Source organism: Cetorhinus maximus, chromosome 12 (assembly GCF_964194155.1).
Source record: "Cetorhinus maximus chromosome 12, sCetMax3.hap1.1, whole genome shotgun sequence".
NCBI lineage: Eukaryota > Metazoa > Chordata > Chondrichthyes > Lamniformes > Cetorhinidae > Cetorhinus > Cetorhinus maximus.
This window is the reverse complement of record NC_135890.1, coordinates 69,618,102-69,638,424: the sequence shown is the minus strand read 5'-3', so window position 1 is coordinate 69,638,424 and position 20,323 is coordinate 69,618,102. Positions and strand designations below refer to the sequence as shown.

At 42.7% G+C, this 20,323-nt stretch overlaps 1 protein-coding gene across 3 annotated transcripts in view; it reads left to right on the top strand.

Annotated features, from left to right (window-relative positions):
- The window catches only part of cabin1 (calcineurin binding protein 1), a 528,604-nt gene that overhangs the window by 49,396 nt on the left and 458,885 nt on the right, over positions 1–20,323 (top strand). For 2 of the 3 annotated variants that reach the window (XM_078553836.1, XM_078553835.1), the window contains exons 9-13: positions 996–1,164; positions 4,884–5,020; positions 7,911–8,128; positions 12,730–12,808; positions 18,822–19,009. In XM_078553836.1, coding sequence (XP_078409962.1) covers positions 996–1,164; positions 4,884–5,020; positions 7,911–8,128; positions 12,730–12,808; positions 18,822–19,009 — 791 coding nt within the window. The remainder of the gene's footprint in view (positions 1–995; positions 1,165–4,883; positions 5,021–7,910; positions 8,129–12,729; positions 12,809–18,821; positions 19,010–20,323) is intronic. The other variant, XM_078553837.1, reaches the window with a different exon arrangement.

The following is a 20,323-nucleotide window of genomic DNA, read 5'->3' as shown; positions in this document are numbered from 1 at the left end:
CCTGACCCAATCCCCAGCGGGTGCGGAGCCGACCGCCGCCAGCGAAGCGGGCCGCACCACCATTTTATGTGGGCGGGCCAATTAAGGCATGCGCACGAAAGAGTGGACCTCTCCCTGAGGCTAAGTGCAGCCTCAGGGAGATCGCTTCGACTTTTAAAACTATTAAAAACAGAGAAAAGAAAAATCTCTTACATGTCCCCTCATTTGACAATGTCACATGAGTTGGGACGTGTTCATAATTTACAGTACAACTTTATTACAATTTTTAAAACCCTGCATGAAACCTCATTCCGCCGCTGGATGAGGTTTCATGTTTTCTATATTTACCGCCGGGGCTCCTGGCTGACCCGCCAACCTTAAGGTTGGACGGACAGGTCCTTCAATTGGTTAAATGATCCTGTCAATGTCCTCAAATGGCCATTGACAGGTTGGCGAGCCCGCAGCTGATTTTGCTGCACCTCCGCCTTCCTGAAAATTTAAATGGGGCAGGGTGTCGTCGTGGGTTCTGCCCGACATCATCCAGCGTCATTTTACGCGTCAGCGAGTGGGCGCCACCCCCTGCTCGCTGACGGCAAAATTCTGCCCAAGGTCTTTTTAAAAAACTGGAATCAAATTTTCAAAAGGCTATGGTGGGATTTGAACTAGCATTCACTGGATTATTAATCCTGTATTTTGGATTACTAATCCACCATGATACCTTGCCCTTTATAAGATGTTTCTAGATCCCATCTTGGAACAAGGCATGTTAAATGTGGAACAAAAATACAAATAGCTGGAAAAACTCAGCAGGTTTGACAGCATCTGCGGAGAGGAATACAGTTAACGTTTCAAGTCCGTATGACACTTCATCAAAACTAAGGAAAAATAGGAATGAGGTTAAGTGTGGAAATTGATGCAAAGCGCTTCTAGTGACAGATGTACTGAAGTGTTTGTAGTGTTGGTTTTGCAGATCATTCACTATACTTTTTGTTTTGTTAAATTATCCATGTTTAAAGCAGAAGCTTCGATCATGGACAAGGCTAAGAAAGGTTCCAAGAGGAAGCGGATAGCTGATGAGGCAGGAGAGCCAGCGAAGCGACGCTCGGCTCGAGTGAGAAACACCAAATGCAAGAAAGAAGAGAAGATTGATTTTCAGGAACTGTTGATCAAATTCCTGCCCTCGAGGTACAGTGGACTTTGAAAGTTTTCAAATCTATAAATCCTAAGCAATTAGTAGCTGTTGGCTGTATTAACAGAGCAGAGACTGTCCCTGAGCAAACTCCCTCGGGAACATGCCGTACTATTAAAAAAAATCTGTTCCTGTATCTACCCATATATCAAGTTCCTAACCTCGTGATTTCCTGATTGAGGGAAAGAAAAGCTTGATATGTTTGAAAACATGATAGTACAACTGGCGAGAATGGCGAGGTTAAAGGTTGGAGAGATCACAATTGTTTATGGTTACTGCGGATACCCATTAAACATGTCCACGTTCTCCCTTAGGAAGGTGTAACAGTAGAGATATATCTGAATTATGTTCCCTGTTTCTGACTCATTGTCAATAACTGGTTGGGACATTCAGTAGCACACCATTTTCCCTACTGGAAGGACATTCTATGTGACTATGGCAGCTAGTCCAAAACCCATCCAGGCATCGAAGGTGTGCAAGAAGGAACGTGACCAATAAAACTCAGCTGTCTGTCATGTTGGTCAACAGGCCAACCTTGAATAAAATTTCAAACAAATTAAAAAAGAAAATTGTTCTGTGGGATGGAGGGCATACAAAGAAAAGCAATGTGTCTGGAAAATTATAAATATTTCCAGGTTCCTGTTTAAACAAGCATACCATCTAGGGAAAGTATACATATTGTGCAAGAAAAAGCTGGGGACACTTGAAGCATCAATCTCAGTCTCCCTCCTATTCCAAATTTACTGCATTTTGTGAAAATAAGTCGTTCTAGTTGGTGAGGTAAATTAAGGAAGTAAAGCAGGTTTTTATATATCTTGGGTAAATAGTAATTTAATAGCATAGAACTTGAGTATTGTTGAAAAAAGAGACTTTTTTGTCAAAGCTTTTTGTCTTGCACGCAGGACAATTCGCAAGAATGCCAAATGCAAAGGGAACAGCAGTTTATACTGTATGAGAAGAGAGTGCTGAATGGTTGGCAAGGGGACTCTGGTAGAGCCACTGCCATATAGAATGCACCAGTTCATGGTGACTGACAGTTGACTGACAGTTAACTCCTAAGTATTGTTTGAAATCTAAACCAGGCAGCTTGACTTTGATTGGTCAAGGCATTGCCCTGGTGAATGTACGACCGAATGGCTGTCACATTTTGTTTAGCTGAAAAAGGTGCAATGTATCTACATGTTCTTTCTGCCTGGAAAGAACAGGGCCCTCTGTATTAATAAACGTAGCCTCCAGTACACGCAAATGCACCACACTGGGAGCCCGACTGACATTCTTAAATTGGTTGCCAGCATAATTCTTAGCACGCTGAGGATTATTTAGCAAATGTTGTCCAATCGCGGAATCACATCTAATGTTGGACATTGTTTTAAGTTTTGCAAGGACAGGCTGGGTGGGTACAGTCTGTACCTTGCCCATTGCGAACGGTGGAAGGGACGTGCTGTTTGATAAAATCTGCCAGCCTTTGGGATGTATGGCCTACATACCTAACATCACACTGGCACTAAAATTCATATATCACATTACTCAATTATGTGATAGGCAAAACATCTTTTTGGCTTGACAGCAGCTTCCTGTTAGTGGTGAATACCACTGTGTTGCTATTGCATTGTAGCTGCGTGAAACAGCTATCTTCACCTGTTGCTCAGATTTTTGAGATACTTTGCCCTTCCAGGGTTATCTGTGGTAGGCTGGGCACTTTCAGGGCCAAAAGTGAAAAAGTGACGGCCTTAGGCCTGTTCATGAGTTTGCGTGATGAACAGTGCAAAATGACCTGACCAGGGTAGCCATTATCCTGCAGGATGCCTTTGATGCACCCTATTTCAGCATCAAGCTTGCATGGTGAGCAAATGGTTCGGGCCCTATATATGAGGTTGTCGTTAAGGCCAATCTTACAGTGTGTGGAACTGTAAAAGTTCCAACGCATATATTGACCAGCGAAGATAGACTGTGGTAGAGAACCCCCTGGCAGGCTTCTCAATGAACTATTCTTATTTCAAAGGTGACTTTGAGTGCAGATGATCCCATTAAGACACGAAAGGAAATTATTACCTGCAGCTGTGGATTTGAATATAGCAAACGTATCATCCACATATCGGAAATATGGGCTGGGTAGGAGATTAGGCGTCGTTCCATCGAAGACACGTTTCTCATGGAACCCAACAAGGATGTTTACGAGATTCGGGCCTAGAGGGAATCCCATGGCAACATCATCTATTTGGACATACATGGTGTCGTTAAAACTGAACTCAACTGGGCGCGTTGCCAAGTACATAAGTTCGATGAATACTGATTCACGCAATGGTGGTGGGTCTAGATTACCATGATATAGTGCTGTAGCACAAATAGCTATGGCTTCCTTAAGTGGAACATTGGTGAATAGGCTAGCAATGTCAAATGAGTGCATGGACACAACATTGCTATCAATATGCAAAGCCTGTATGGTCTTTGCAAATGTGAAGGAGTCCTTCACTATGTATGTGGAAAACCTGGTGAAAACGGGTTGTAACAATTTGCCCAACCATTCGGCCAATTCATGTTGCGCAGAACTGGTCATAAATAAGGTAGGGTGTAACTCTTTTGAGTCAACCAAATAAACTAAATTAACAAAATTGGGAACAAATTAAAAAGCAGCCCCTTAAAGGGAAACTGCAAAAACAAAGACAAAATTTAAAGGAAACTTACAAACATTAAACCAAAATGTGACTAAGAGGGTCAATAAAACACCCCAGTCCCCGCGGTACCCACCGAGCATGGAAGGCCTTGACAGTGCCAGCAGACACTATGTGCTCCCTCTCATGGGACACCTGGCTGTGAATATAACTGCGAAAAAGGGGCAGACAGTCGGGTGGGACGACCCCCTCGATCGCCCGCTGCCTGGACCTGGGTGTAAAGGGACATCACTTTTGTGTGTCTTTGTTAGGTAGCTGCTTTGCTGTTATGATCAATTACCCCTATTTGATTGCTATGTTCGTAGACTCCTTAATTCCATAATTTTTTCTCTCTCTCCCTGCCACCAACAAACAGCTTTGTGCTAGATTTTAAAGCCATTGTATGGAAGAACCAGATCTGTTGCTATGCTGATGGAAATGTAGAAAAACACAGGTCATGAAAACTATCACTTCATCTAATTGCCTTCCTGCTATCCTGGCAATTGTAACTGATCATGCGGTTCTCTAAGATGCTAATCCAATTTAAGCTGCTTACCCCTATTCTTCCTATCCCTTGCCTATTCCACCAGCCACCAGACCAGTGAATGCAACCTTGCAGCCCATCTTAATCTACCTCTGTCAGTTTATACTCACACCTGCTTGTTCTGATCTCCTGTTACAAATCAGATAACTGTGACTGATCCTCTACATCCCTGCATTGCTTTACTTTGAATACCTCAATCATAACAACAGTCCTGTTCTCTCCAAGAACTTTAATTCTATTGTAATATTTATTTTCCTGTCCCCTAACTTCACCAGATCCTAATTATAAAATTGGGAATGTTGTTTCCTGTTTAAATGAAGCCCACACACAAACAGTGCACGATGTATCATTTTGTGGATCTAAAATTACATCCACTTCCAATGCTCACAAAATTTTCCACTTGATTAAAGTACACTGTGGTCAATATTTTCTGAGATCCAGCCTGCGCTCGATGGTGAAAAGCATGTCCTGCTGCAGTACCAAGCAGTCAATTCATACTAACTTCCTGCTCTCTCACTAGGCTGAAAAGGGCAGATCTGGAGGATGAAGATGATGCTTTTGGCACCTTTGAAGTTCAGACAGAGCTGAAAAAGGAAAGTCAGCAACTAATGGGCCCTTATCGAATGCAATTTGATCCTTCATCGTTCATGGAATTAGGTAGGTTTCCAAAGCAGGGATCCTTTAGATCTGTTCTGGATTGGAGCCTCAACTTCTCTGCATCACCCTCAACTGGAAGCCACTTGTTAGAAGCTTTGCATGATTAATCCCAGGACATGTGAATAGTAGACTAGCAATTGTCTTGCTGTATTACGAGGCATCGCTTTGTGACCTCCTTAGATTAAGCAGACTAGGGAGTGTGATGTTTTTGTCTCTATTTTATGATTGCAGATATTGATATGTGCATTTGGAGCTGCATTTCAACTAAAAATGAAGACATAGCAGTTGTTGTGAGTGACCGTGTAAAGTGCAAACATTCACCAAAAGTGTTTAAACTGTCTTATGAAGTGTCTGGCATGTTTTATATCCAAATGTTAGACTGCGGCAACAATGAAAATATTCCATCTCCTGTTCATGCTCAGCATTCATATATAATTTATGTGTACCATCTACAAGATGCACTACAGGAACTCACCAAGCCTCCTCAGACAGCACCTTTCAAAACCACGACAACTACCATTTGGAAGGACAAGGGCAGCAGACGCATGGGAACAAGTTCCCCTCCAAGCCACTCACCATCCTGACTTGGAAATATATTGCCGTTCCTTCACTGTCACTGGGTCAAAATCCTGGAACTCCCTTCCTAATGGCACTGTTGGGTGTACCTATACCACATGGACTGCAGCGGTTCAAGAAGGCAGCTCACCATCATCTTCTCAAGGGGAATTAGGAATGGGCAATAAATGCTGGCCTAGCCAGCGAAGCCCAGATCCCGTGAATGAGTAAATTTTTTTTTCAGCGGACTTTTGTTAATCTGTACATTTCTTGGTTAGCAAGAATTTTGTATTTTATTAGCTTTTTAAACATCTGTTTACATTTCCAAAGCTGGTCAAAAGTAGTAAATCCTTTACACAGGTGACCAAGGATTTTTTCCCTGTGAAACAAGCCTCCAAATGGATGATGAATTTAGAGTGAATACCTGCCTTTACTTACCTTGACCAGTAATGTCTTGCAGCGCTGAATTCTGGGCCCAAATTCCTGGCATTAACTTCCATGGACTCCCTTGTCGATCATAAATCTGTCAGGCTTGAATATATTCAATGAACTAGCCTCTGCTCTCTGGAAGAGAATTCCAAAGGCCAACGACACTCTGAGAGAAGAAATTTCTCACCTCCATCTTAAATGGGAGACCCCTAATTTTTAAACTGTGCCCCCTAGGAAACATCCTCTCTACCCTGTCAAGCCCCCTTAGAATATTGTATGTTTCAATAAGATCACCTCCTCTTCTAAACTCCAATGGATATAGGTTGAACCTGCTCAATTTTTCCTCATAAGACAAATCCCTTCATCTCAGGAATCAACCGAGTGAACCTTCCCTAAACTGCTTCCAATGCAAGTGTGTCCTTCCTTAAGTAAGGAGACCAAAACTGTACACAGTACTCCAGGTGTTGCCTCATCAATGCTCTGTACAGTTGTAATAAGACTTTTATATTCCACCCCCCTTGCAAAAAAGGCCAGCATTCCATTTGCCATCTCAATTACTTGCTGTACCTGAATGCTAACTTTTTGTGATTCATTTTCAAGGATACCCAGATCCCTCTGTACCGCAGCATTCTGCAGACTCTCTCAATTTAAATAATATTCTGTTTTTCTATTCTTCCTGCCACATTTGTGTTTCGTATCATCTGCGAACTTTGCAGTTTTCCCCTGTTTAATATACTCAATATATCCCAAAGAACAGTAATCCTCCAGAAGCACATTGCTGTATACTTTCCTGTAGTCTGAAAAACAACATCACCATTCCTTTCTGCTTTTGTCCCTTAGCCAACTTGTATCCATGCTATCCCACTATTCTATTAATTCATGTTTTAATTTTGCTAACGAGTCAATTACAAGTATATGGTAATTTGTCAAACGCCTTTTGAAAGTCAATATAACCACACTTTCCTCATCGCTTCTCTCCATTACTTCATCAAAGAATTCAATCAAGTTAGTCAAACACAATTTGTCTGCTACAAATCTGGGCTGATTTTCATTTATTAACTGATTATTTTCCAAATGCCAAATATTTTTTTTCTGCATTGTTGTTTCTTAACAGCTTCACCACCACCAATATTAGGCTAAGTGACACGTAGTTGCCGGATTTATCCCTGTCCCCTTTTTAAACAGGAGTGTAACATATGTAATCCTCCAATCTTCTGGCTCCACATCCATATCCAAGGAGAATTGGAAAGTTGTGACCAGAGTCTTCACGATTTCTGCCCTTTCCTCAGTAAACTATGATAGACTGCATCTGGGCTGGGTGATTCTTCTACTTTGAGCATTGGCAACCTTTAAAGTGCCTTCTCTTTATTTATTTATATCCTTTCCAATATCAATATTGCCTCCATCTTTTACTGCTACATTGGCAGCATCCTCTTTGGGGAAGACAGATGCAAAGTACCCCTTTAGTATCTTAGCCATCCCCTCTGCCTCCACAAGAAGATTTCCTTTTTGACCCCTAATTGGCCCCACCGTTCCTGTGACTACCCTTTTATGATTTGTGTTTATAAAAGACTTTTGGAGGTTCCCTTTTATGTTAACTGCTTCTTAATTAGCCTGCGAAGGTTGCAAAATGGTCAGCAGAAGCAGTCGTCTTTATGATTCTTTGAAAGAAGTTCGACTTCTGGATTCAGAGTTCTTTCTAAATCTATCCCTCATTTTTCAGTGGTAGCTTGGAGCTAATATTTTTTGCCTTCACTTGTTGAGATCTGAAAAATAGCAAAGCACTGAAGACAACATATGTGCCTGTGTGTGATGTAATTTAGAATGAGGTGGACCATACTTAATGTTAGGTAGTGCATTAATCATAAATCTATTGTAACATTAACGTTTATTTTTATACAAACAGAAAAACAAGATGTTCACAAGTTTTTGCTGAACAATCTGAAGAATGGTGGTATATTAGATTTGATGCTGAAATATTTAAAGGCACTTGGTCAGAAGTTCTTGGCAAAATGGCCAACTGGGCTGGCAGAGGTAGTCCTCTCAGTCTACAACAGCTGGAGAAAGCACTGCAGTAGCTTACCTAATCCTATCCTGAGAGAGTGCAGCAACCAGCATATCAAGGTACTGCCATAAAACTAAGTCGTTTTTAATTGTCTTAGAATTTTTTTCAATTGTCGTTTGTTATTTGAAACAATGCTCCCTGAATTTTCTCCCTGCATTTCCTGAACACTTAAGACTTTTGCTAGGTACAGATCCACAGATGCCAGCACCTCTATGGTGGCTCATATGTGTCAAGTAAGATGGCTGGAAATGCAGCTTCACCCACTTAATTAGAAGGCTTTATGATGTGTAATCTGATTGCTCTGGCCTATGGACAATCTTCAAGTTGTGGGTTCTTCAAAAAAGGAAGTTGTTCTATGGAACATAACCATGTAGCAAAATTCCCCCTATTGGCCATTGCTTGGAAAAAAAATGTTTAAATTGGAAAAAAGTATAATAGCCCTGCCTCAACTTTGCAAGAAAGGATTTCATCACACAATATCTAAAACTACTAGAACGTGGTAAAGAAAATTATATAAAAGTTAGAGGCTGTGGAAAAACAAATATATTTATTTATTCTACTGTTGAAGCTTTTTCATTCTAATGGTGTTAAATTATAAAAGTTTACTTTTTCCTTGGGTTGTCGTACAGGTTACATTATCAGGTACTTGCAGATCCATATGTTAAGAACACTTGAGATTCTTATGCAAAGGATCTTGCATAGTTTATGCGTTTTTGGGAGCATTATGTATTGCGGGTTGACTGAGCTACTGGGTTCAAGTGATATCTTAACGCTGGCCCTCTGGGTGGGAGAGTTAGAAACTACTGGAGCAGAGTTCTGGATGCAGCAGGAAGCACTCACTTTTCTGGTTTATTTTGAGCCTACATTCTAGTCAATTTGAAAATCATCTCCACTCACCCTTAAGTTTTCTTACACACCGAAGACTGTGACCCAAAACAAAAACAGAATTACCTGGAAAAACTCAGCAGGTCTGGCAGCATCGGCGGAGAAGAAAAGAGTTGATGTTTCGAGTCCTCGTGACCCTTCAACAGAACTAAGTAAAAATAGGAGAGGGGTGAAATATAAGCTGGTTTAAGGTTTGGGGGGAGGGGGGGCGGGGGTGTGTGTGGGGGAGAGAAGTTGGTGAGGGGGGGGTGGGGTGGTTGTAAGGACAAGCAAGCAGTGATAGGAGCAGATAATCAAAAGATGTCGCAGATAAAGGAACAAAGAGGTGTTGGAGGTGGTGATATTATCTAAGAGAATGTGCTAATTAAGAATGGATGGCAGGACACTCAAGGTACAGCTCTAGTGGGGGTGGGGTGGAAAGACTGACAGGGCATTACAAGTATAGATTTAAAAATAATGGAAATAGGTGAGAAAAGAAAAATCTATATAAATTATTGGAAAAAACAAAAGGGAGGGGGAAGAAACGGAAAGGGGGTGGGGATGGAGGAGGGAGTTCAAGATCTAAAGTTGTTGAATTCAATATTCAGTCCGGAAGGCTGTAAAGTGCCTAGTCGGAAGATGAGGTGCTGTTCCTCCAGTTTGCGTTGGGCTTCACTGGAACAATGCAGCAAGCCAAGGAAAGACATGTGGGCAAGAGAGCAGGGTGGAGTGTTAAAATGGCAAGCGACAGGGAGGTTTGGGTCTTTCTTGCGGACAGACCGCAGGTGTTCTGCAAAGCGGTCGCCCAGTTTACGTTTGGTCTCTCCAATGTAGAGGAGACCGCATTGGGAGCAACGAATGAAGTAGACTAAGTTAGGGGAAATGCAAGTGAAATGCTGCTTCACTTGAAAGGAGTGTTTGGGCCCTTGGACGGTGAGGAGAGAGGAAGTGAAGGGGCAGGTGTTGCATCTTCTGCGTGGGCATGGGGAGGTGCCATAGGTGGGGGTTGAGGAGTAGGGGGTGATGGAGGAGTGGACCAGGGTGTCCCGGAGGGAACCATCCCTACGGAATGCCGCCGGGGGGGTGAAGGGAAGATGTGTTTGGTGGTGGCATCATGCTGGAGTTGGCAGAAATGGCGGAGGATGATCCTTTGAATGCGGAGGCTGGTGGGGTGATAAGTGAGGACAAGGGGGACCCTATCATGTTTCTGGGAGGGAGGAGAAGGCGTGAGGGCGGATGCGCGGGAGATGGGCCGGACACGGTTGAGGGCCCTGTCAACGACCGTAGGTGGAAAACCTCGGTTAAGGAAGAAGGAGGACATGTCAGAGGAACTGTTTTTGAAGGTAGCATCATCAGAACAGATGCGACGGAGGCAAAGGAACTGAGAGAATGGGATGGAGTCCTTACAGGAAGCGGGGTGTGAGGAGCTGTAGTCGAGGTAGCTGTGGGAGTCGGTAGGCTTGTAATGGATATTGGTGGACAGTCTATCACCAGAAATTGAGACAGATGGTCAAGGAAGGGAAGGGAAGTGTCAGAGATGGACCATGTGAAAATGATGGAGGGGTGGAGATTGGAAGCAAAATTAATAAATTTTTCCAGGTCCCGACGAGAGCATGAAGCAGCACTGAAGTAATCATCAATGTACAGGAGAAAGAGTTGTGGGATGGGGCCGGAGTAGGACTGGAACAAGGAATGTTCCACATACCCCATAAAGAGACAGGCATAGCAGGGACCCATGCGGGTATCCATAGCCACACCTTTTATTTGGAGGAAGTGAGAGGAGTTAAAGGAGAAATTGTTCAATGTGAGAACAAGTTCAGCCAGACGGAAGAGAGTAGTGGTGGATGGGGATTGTTCGGGCCTCTGTTCGAGGAAGAAGCTAAGGTATCCTCCAGACCATCCTGGTGGGGGATGGAGGTGTAGAGGGATTGGACGACCATGGTGAAGAGGAAGCGGTTGGGGCCACGGAACTGGAAATTGTTGATGTGACGTTAAGGTGTCAGAGGAATCACGGATGTAGGTGGGAAGGGACTGGACAAGGGGAGAGAGAAGGGAGTCAAGATAACGAGAAATGAGTTCCGTGGGGCAGGAACAGGCTGACACGATCGGTCTGCCAGGACAGTTCTGTTTGTGGATTTTGGGTAGGAGGTAGAAGCGGGCCGTCTGAGGTTGGGCGACTATCAGGTTGGAAGCTGTGGGAGGAAGATCTCCAGAGATGAGGTCAGTGACAGTCCTGGAAAAAATGGCTTGATGTTCAGTGGTGGGGTCATGGTCCGGGGCGAGGTAGGAGGAAGTGTCTGCGAGTTGATGCTCAGCCTCCGCGAGGTAGAGGTCAGTGCGCCAGACAACAACAGCACCACCCTTGTCAGCGGGTATGATGACAATGTTGGGGTTGGACCTGAGAGAACGGAGTGCAGTAAGTTCAGAGAGAGACAGATTAGAATGGGTGAGAGGAGCAGAGAAATTGAGACGACTAATGTCACTCCGACAGTTCTCAATGAAAAGATCAAGAGAAGGTAAGAATCCAGAGGGAGGGGTCCAGGTGGAGAGAGAATATTGGAGGTGGGTAAAAGGATCCGTTGAACGGGGAGAGGACTCCTGCCCAAAGAAGTGAGCACGGAGATGAAGATGGCGGAAGAAGAGTTCAGCATCGTGCCGAGCCCAAAATTCATTGAGATGAGGGCGTAAGGGTATGAAACTAAGTCCTTTGCTGAGCACTGAACGTTCAGCATCGGAGAGGGGAAGGTCAGGGGGTATAGTGAATACACGGCCGGGGCTGGGATTGGAAAATGGGGTGGGGACGGAGGGACAGGCAGGGGTGGAGGGTCCTAGATGGGTGTTGGTGTCGATGAGTTGTTGGAGCTTGTGTTCCTTAGCACTTGAGAGAAAGAGAAAAAGTTTCTTGTTGAGGCGTCAGATGAGGCGAAGAATAAAATGAAACTGGGGGCACGCGCAGCTTTGAAAAAGGGTGCGGCGGTGCTGCTGGAGGGAGAGGTACAAGCTGGATTAAGATTTCATCGGTGCCAGTTGCCCTCCAGCACCTCACCCATTCTTCATTAATCAGCCTAGACTGTGAATATCGATAGTCTATTGGATTATGGTGGTAACTACAGCTAAGTGTGATCTGTTCTTGATTATATTGCAGCTCAGTAACAGTAACAAATCCTTTAATTAAATTCCGGAATACAAAGCTAGTTTCAGTAATTGTGGCTATACAACTATTGTCGATTGTTGTGAAAACCCAAAACAAAAACAAAAATACCTGGAAAAACTCAGCAGGTCTCCATATGGTTGATTAATGCCCTTTAGGGAAAGAGATCTGCCATCCTTACCTGGTCTGGCCTACATGTGACTCCAGACTCTGAACAAAGTGGTTGACTCTTAACTGCCCTCTGGAATGGCCTAGCAAGCCACTCTGTTCAAGGGCAATTAGGGATGGGCAACAAATGCTGGCCTTGCCAGCGACGACCACATCCCATGAAAGAATAAAAAGAATAAAAAAAGAATATCTTCAGATGATAGCATCTAAGAGTCTTATGTCCTAACACCTGCTGATGCCCCCAAAAAGGAATAAAATTGGAATAACCTTTGAAAAAGTGCATTGTGTGTGGTGGAAAGTATTTTTGTGAGGCTAATTAGCTTCGGCCAAATTGAATGCACAGCTGAGATTGTCAAGGTTTTTATTACACTTTATTTACACCATCCTGTGAAGATAACTATCCTCCTTAGATAATGCTCAGTTTGGTGTTTAACTCTTCTTCTGTCAGGATACTTCATTATTCTCCCTTGCCTTCAGGACATGATGGTGATGTGTTTGGTGTGTATGGAACTACAGCTTGATCAATGGCTCCTGACAAAGTCTAGAAGTACCACAGGTATGGAGCACTTCAAAGGTGCAATGTTTTCTTCAGACTAACAATTGGTTATTTACAGTCATCTGTTCATTTCTCTTATTTATAATGTCACTTCAGTTCAAATTATCCTTGAGCTTCCTTTCTTCTTTCGTATGGCTGGGTATAGAGCAACAACTATAATTTTACATTAAGGTGCTCAAGGCAGGATAAAACGTCAGGAGTATCGGTGTGTATTGCTGTAATATCTCCTTTGTATTTGAGTCGGGCATTGAGTCTTTGTCTTCCATCGTCTGTTCTAGGTGACCGCAGTCACACACAGGAGAGTTTTTAATTTTCCATTTGTGCATCAGGTATCAGCATAGAAACATAGAAACTAGGAGCAGGCGTAGGTCTTTTGGCCCTTCGAGCCTGCTCCGCCATTCATTATGATCATGGCTGATCATCCAACTTAATAGCCTGCTCCCACTTTCTCCCCATATCGTTTGATCCTTTTCACCTCAAGAGCTATATCTAACTCCTTCTTGAAAACATACAATGTTTTGGCCTCTGCTACTTTCTGTGGTAACGAATTCCACAGACTCACCATTCTCTGGGTGAAGAAATTTCTCCTCATCTCAGTCCTAAATGGTTTACCCCATATCCTCAGACTGTGACCCCTGGTTCTGGACTCCCCCACCAACGGGAACATCCTTCCTGCATCTACCCTGTCTAGTCCTGCTAGAATTTTATAGGTTTCCAGGAGGTCCCCCCTCATTCTTCTGAACTCCAGCGAATATAATCCTAACTGACTCAATCTCTCCTCATATGTCAGTCCTGCCATCCCAGGAATCAGACTGGTAAACCTTCACTGCACTCCCTCGATAGCAAGAACATCCTTCCTCAGATAAGGAGACCAAAGCTGCACACACTATTCTCGGTGTGGTCTCAGCAAGGCCCTGTATAATTGCAGCGAGACATCCTTGCTCCTGTACTTGAATCCTCTGGTTATGAAGGCCAACATACCATTTGCCTTCTTTACCGCCTGCTGCACCTGCATACTTACCTTCAGCGACTGGTATATGAGGACACCCAGGTCTCATTGCACATTCCTCTCTCTCAATTTATAGCCATTCAGATAATAATCTGCCTTCCTGTTTTTGCTACCAAAGTGGATAACCTCACATTTATCCACATTATACTGCATCTGCCATGCATTTGCCCACTCACTCAGCTTGTCCAAATTGCACTGAAGCATCTCTGCATCCTCCTCACAGCTCACCCTTCCATCCAGCTTTGTGTCATTTGCAAATTTGGAGATATTACATTTAGTTCCATCATTTAAATCATTAATATATATTGTGAATAGCTGGGGTCCCAGCACCGATCCCTGCTAGTCACTGTCTGCCATTCGGAAAAAGGCCCGTTTATTCCTACTCTTTGTTTCCTGTCTGCCAACCAGTTTTCTATCCATCTCAATACACTACCCCCAATCCCATGCGCTTTAATTTTACACGCTAATCTCTTATGTGGGATTTTGTCGAAAGCCTTCTGAAAGTCCAAATAAACCACATCCACTGGCACCCCCTCATCAACTCTACTAGTTACATCCTCGAAGTACTCCAGTAGATTTGTCAAGCATGATTTCCCTTTTGTAAATCCATGCTGTCTCTGTCCGATTCTGCCACTGTTTTCCAAGTGCTCAGCTATCAAATCTTTTATAATGGACTCTAGAATTTTCCCCGCTACCGACGTCAGGCTGACTGGTCTATAATTCCTTGTTTTCTCTCCGCCTCCCTTTTTAAACAGTGGCGTTACATTAGCTACCCTTCAATCTGTAGGAACTGTTCCAGAGTCTATAGAATCTCGGAAGATGACCATCAATGCATCCACTATTTCTAGGGCCACTTCCTTAAGTACCCTGGGATGTAGATTATCAGGCCCTAGGGATTTATCAGCCTTCAACGCCATCAATTTCTCCAACACCATTTCCCTACTAATACTGATTTCTTTCAGTTCCTCCCTCTCACTAAACCTTGTGTTCCCCAACATTTCTGGTATGTTATTTGTGTCTTCCTTTGTGAAGACAGAACCAAAGTATGTATTTAGTTGGTCAGCCATTTCTTTGTTCCCCATTATAAATTCCCCTGTTTCTGACTGTAAGGGACCTACATTTATCTTCACCCATCTTTTTCTCTTCACGTACCTATAGAAACTTTTACAGTCAGTTTTTATGTTCCCCGCTAGCTTACTCTCGTACCCTTTTCCCCTTCTTAATCAATCCCTTGGTCCTCGGCTGAATTCTAAACTGCTCCCAATCCTCAGGTCTGTTGTTTTTTCTGGCCAATTTGTTTGCCTCTTCCTTGCATCTAAAACTATCTCTAATTTCCCTTGTAAGCCATGGTTTGGCCACCTTTCCTGTTTTACTTTTGCGCCAGATAGGAATAAACAATTGTTGCAGTTCACCCATGCACTCTTTGAATGTTTGCCATTGCCTATCCACTGTCATCCCTTTAAGTAACGTTTCCTAATCCATCATAGCCAACTCGTGCCTCATACCATTGTCGTTTCCTTTATTAAGATTCAGGACCCTAATCTCAATCAACTACGTCACTCTCCATCTTGATGAAGAATTCTATCATATTATGGTCGCTCATCCCCAAGGGGCCTTGCACAACTAGATTGCCAATTATTCCTTTCTCATTACACAATACCCAGTCTAGGATGGCATGTTCTCTAGTTGGTTCCTCAAAGTGTTGGTCCAGAAAACCAACCTGTATACATTCCAGGAATTCCTCCTCTACGGTATTGTTACTAATTTGATTTGCCCAATCTATATGCATATTAAAGCCACCCATAATTACAGACGTTCCTTTATTGCATGCGTCTCTAATTTCCTGTTTAATGCCATTCCCAATATCACCATTACAGTTTGGGGGTCTATATACAACTCCCACTAATGTTTTTTGCCCCTTAGTGTTACTCGGCTCTACCCATACAGATTCCACATCGTCGGAGCTAATATCTTTCCTCACTATTGCGTTAATTTCCTCTTTAACCAGCAATGCAACTCCCCCGCCTTTTCCTTTTTGTCTGTCCTTCCTAAATACTGAATACCCCTGGATGTTCAGTTCTCATCCCTGGTCACCCTGCAGCCATGTCTCCGTAATCCCGACTATACCATACCTGTTTACGTCTATTTGCGTGGTTAATTCATCCACTTTATTGCGAATGCTCCTCGCGTTAAGGCGCAAAGCCTTAAGGCTTGTCTTTTTAACATTACTTGTCCCATTCCCACTATTTTTCACTGAAGCCCTGTTTGATTCTTGCCCTTGATTTCTCTGCCTATCACTTTTCTTATTCCCTTTCTGTCTTTTGTTCTTGTCCTTGATTCCCCCTCCTCTGACTTCTTGCATAGGTTCCCATCCCACTGCCATTTTAGTTTAAACCCTCCTCAACCACTCTAGCAAATATTCCCCCAGGGACATCAGACCTGGTCCTGCCCAGGTGTAACCTCTCCAGTTTGTACTGGTCCCACCTCCCCCAGAACCAGTCCCAATGTCCCAGGAATCTGAAACCTTCCCCCTCACACCATCACCCACGTATTCATCCAATATATCCTGCTATTTCTACTCTGACTAGCACGTGGCACTGGTAGTAATCCTGAGATCACTACCTTTGAGGTCCTACTTTTCAACTTACTTCCTAACTCCCTATATTCTGCTTTTAAGACCTCATCCCTTTATTTACCGATGTCGTTTGTACTAATGTGTACCACGACTACTGGCTGTTCACCCTTCCCCTTCAGAATGTCCTGTAGCCGCTCTGAGACATCCTTGACCCTAGCACCAGGGAAGCAATATACCATCCTGGAGTCTCATTTGTGGCCACAGAGGACACTGAGAAAGCACAGCAGGTCAATCAGCATCTATAAGTGGGAAAGATGGTTTTTGAACTCTGTGGTCTGAACCTTTCATGAGAATTGGATACCAAAATTAAGCCAACATTTTAATAAGTTGAAAAATTTAAGAGAAAAATAGGTGTGACTGTTAAGTAGAACTTGAGGGATCTTATCAAGGCATTAAAGGATATGAGTCAGGTAGTTTGATAGAAACTATTTCCACAAGTTGGTGGTTCTACGCTGGGGGCCTAGTCTAAAAATCAGAGCCGGACCTTTCAGAAGCGAAATTAATGAAACCCTTCTACACACACAGGATGTTAGAAGATTGGAGCTCCCTTCTGCAAATGGCAGTTGCTGCTAGGCCAGTTGTTAATTTTAAATCTGAGATTGGTAAATTTTTGTTAACCAAAGATATTAAGGAATATGGTGTCAAGTTGGAGTTAGGTTACAGATGAGCTGTGATCTCAATGAATGGTTGAATAGGCAAGAGGGGCTAAATAGCTGCTTCCTGATCTGTGCTCCTATGCCTGTTACAAAGAGAATTATAAGTTAACTGCAAACTGCTCAATAGAAAACTGTTCTTTGTTATCATTCACCTTCTCAAGGAAGAGAACACCTTTTGACTCTGTCCTCAACTTCAACTGTCCTTCTATTCTTAGTAGAATTGCATAGAATCTACAGCATTGAAACAGGCTGAACAGATCATCTGGCCTGTGCTGATGTTTATACTCCACATGAGCCACATCCCACTCTAATTATGTCTTCCCATGCTGCCCCTTTATCCTTCAATTTCCTTCGCCCTTGTGTAGGTGTCAGCCTTTCCCTTAAATGAATCAAAGCTAGTTCCTTCAGCCATTCTACGTGACTGCGAGTTCCATGTTCTCACTCCTCTGCAATGAAAATTCCCCTAAATTCTTTAATAGATTTGTTATTGGCTTTTATGTTTATGCTCCCTTGTTCCATACTCTCTTACGAGTGAAAATACTGGTAACTTTTCAAGGCCCAATCTATTAATGATTTTAAAAAGTGGTCGTTTAGACTTCTCTTTTCCAGAGAAAAGGTGCCTTGGCCTGTTCGACCTTTCTCAATAGTTGTGTGAATTCTGTAACGTCCTGATGAATATTTCTGCACTTTCTCCAATGCCGCAATATTCTTTCTGTAGGATGGAGACCAGAACTGTGCTCAAGATTCTATATTAATGTAAAATTATCTTCCACTTTTTAATTCTATCTCTCTAGAAATGAACTTCGGCACTCATTGCTACTTTTAGTGATTTATGTACCTGTACACTCAGATTCCTTTTTTCCACTGTTTATCTTCTTTCCTTCCAAAAATAAGTTAACTTAGTCTTCCTACTTTGCTGTATTAAATTCAGTTTGCCACACTGCAAGTCATTTTCCTGTTTGGAAATCTGGAGCACTGAAACACAGGTACATTCCCCTCATTTTACATCATCTTCATATTTTGCTACCATAGCTTCAGTTTCTGAGTCCACATCCATATGTAAACAGCAGTGGTCCCAATATGGGATCCCTGTGGGGCAACACTTTCCATTTCCTGTCAGTTTGAGACAAAACCCTTGATTCTTATCACGTATTTTTGCATTTGAATCCATTCTGTTCCTAGGCCCACACGTTTGTCATGATCAGGTCCCTTATTGAATTGCTCCAGTCTGGCTTCTGCCCCACAGCATTAAAATGGCCCCAACCAGATCATAAATGCTGTTCTCTGTGACTGTTTATCCATTGATCCCAGCTTTTTATATTTTGCTTTAGTTCCTCCTTTTTTATGTACTGGCATTCATTTGTTTTCATAGGAAGTCCCTTCAACCTTAACCAATATGATGTTCATAAGAAACTAGTGCGACGTTCTAAAAATTAAGCCTGTTTAGTTTAAATTGATATTTTTACCCCTGTTCTGATATTGCTTTTACTGATAATCACAGATTTCATCGTCTGCATTTTCTGACTGCAATTTTCTTGTTGAGTATAACCTACAAGAAGTCCCCATGGGTTTTGTCTAAAATGGGCTGTACTGTTTTGATTAGGCAGGTGTCCCTACTGATGGTGGTACCTAGAAAATCCACTTGCCATTTGGAATGTGCATGGGGAATGACTTCCTGTTTACACTTCATCTGTGTGTTTGCTTTTCTTCCAGTTTCCCCTCGGAAATGTACTTCCAGCAACACAGCTGCGCAGTTGGGGCCTGATTTTCCAGGAAGCCATTACTTGGGAGATCTGATTCAACTGGCCTTCACTTCCTCACAGAGGGACCTGTTCGAGAATGACTGGCTTGTGTTTGTGGTTCAAGTATATTGGTTGAAAGCCAGATTCATGGCATTGCAGGTTTGTATTTGTGCCAATAAAGGAAATAGGGCTTCTTGTAATGAGAGTTGGGTAGTAATAGTTTCTGAATTGTCAGATTGCAATTAAGAGGGGAAATCATTCCTGCAGTTGAAACATTTTCATTTTTAAAATTCCAATAAATCAAGGGAAAGTGTGCAGTATGTTGGGGTTAAGGAAATCATTGAGAAAACATGGAAATATTTCCTTTTGCCAAATGAATCTGGACCCTGTTTTCTAGGGGAAGTTGAAAACTGCCTTTAATTTAGGACTATTGGTTGTTGCCTGAGGGACTGCAAGGACAGTGGGTGCAGGATATAAAAAATGTGGTGCACACTTTCCAGAGGTCAGGGGTAATTCATGTCATAGGTCAGTGTGGGCACTGTCACTCTGTATCTGACCATGCTATAGCTGAACATGGAGGGCTTGATGCTGAAATTAGTAAAGTTTTTCATTCTCTAGTGCCAATCCTCATATTTAAATAAATTGCCATCTATTGTCTTTTGCTGTAATACCAGTCTGAAGCAGACCATTGTGTTTTTGCTGCTTGTAATATCCCAAGTTATTATTTTCTTATGGAGTAGTTTCAGAGATCTTGAGTTATTTTTTCCTGTGTGCAGAGATCCAAAGCAAGTGGTAATGAACAGCAGAAGGTTAAGGTGGTTGATTGTGTAAATTCTGCAGTGCTATAATCCTATAGACAAGAAGCCAAGAACATCTTAAGGGCCATTCTCTCTATTCCACAGCTGTTTCTTCTGTGTTTCTCCATGGGTTTCTCATTGTTATTTGCAAGCCTGCTACATGGAGTAATCCTCAATTTCTAGAGATTGATTGAGACTTTTAGTTTGTGTGGATTTTAAAACATGTTAAACATATAGCAACGTCCATGGCAAAAACCATGGTGTTCTTTTTTGGCTGTCTAGCTTTAGTATTGAATTTTTAATTCATGTGCAAGCACAGTATGACTTTGAGTTAGAGGATCAGCCATGATCATATTGAATGGCAGAGCAGGCTCGAAGGGCCGAATTACCTACTCCTGCTTCTATTTTTCTATGTTTCTAGGTTTCACAGGAGGAGGAAGTATTAATTTTATCATTAATATGACTTAGTATTAGTTCACAGCGCAATTACCAATATTGATTTTTAAATTCTGCTTTTATTTGAAAGGGTTTAAATGTACCGTACTTCATATCCTTCTCTCTCTTCCCCACCCCTTGCACTCCCAAAGATTCTACGGAGTGTGCATAGTTTATGTAGTCTGTTTTTTACAGCAGCCACAGTTTTGAGATCTCCAAATGTCCTGCCTCCTTTTCACTG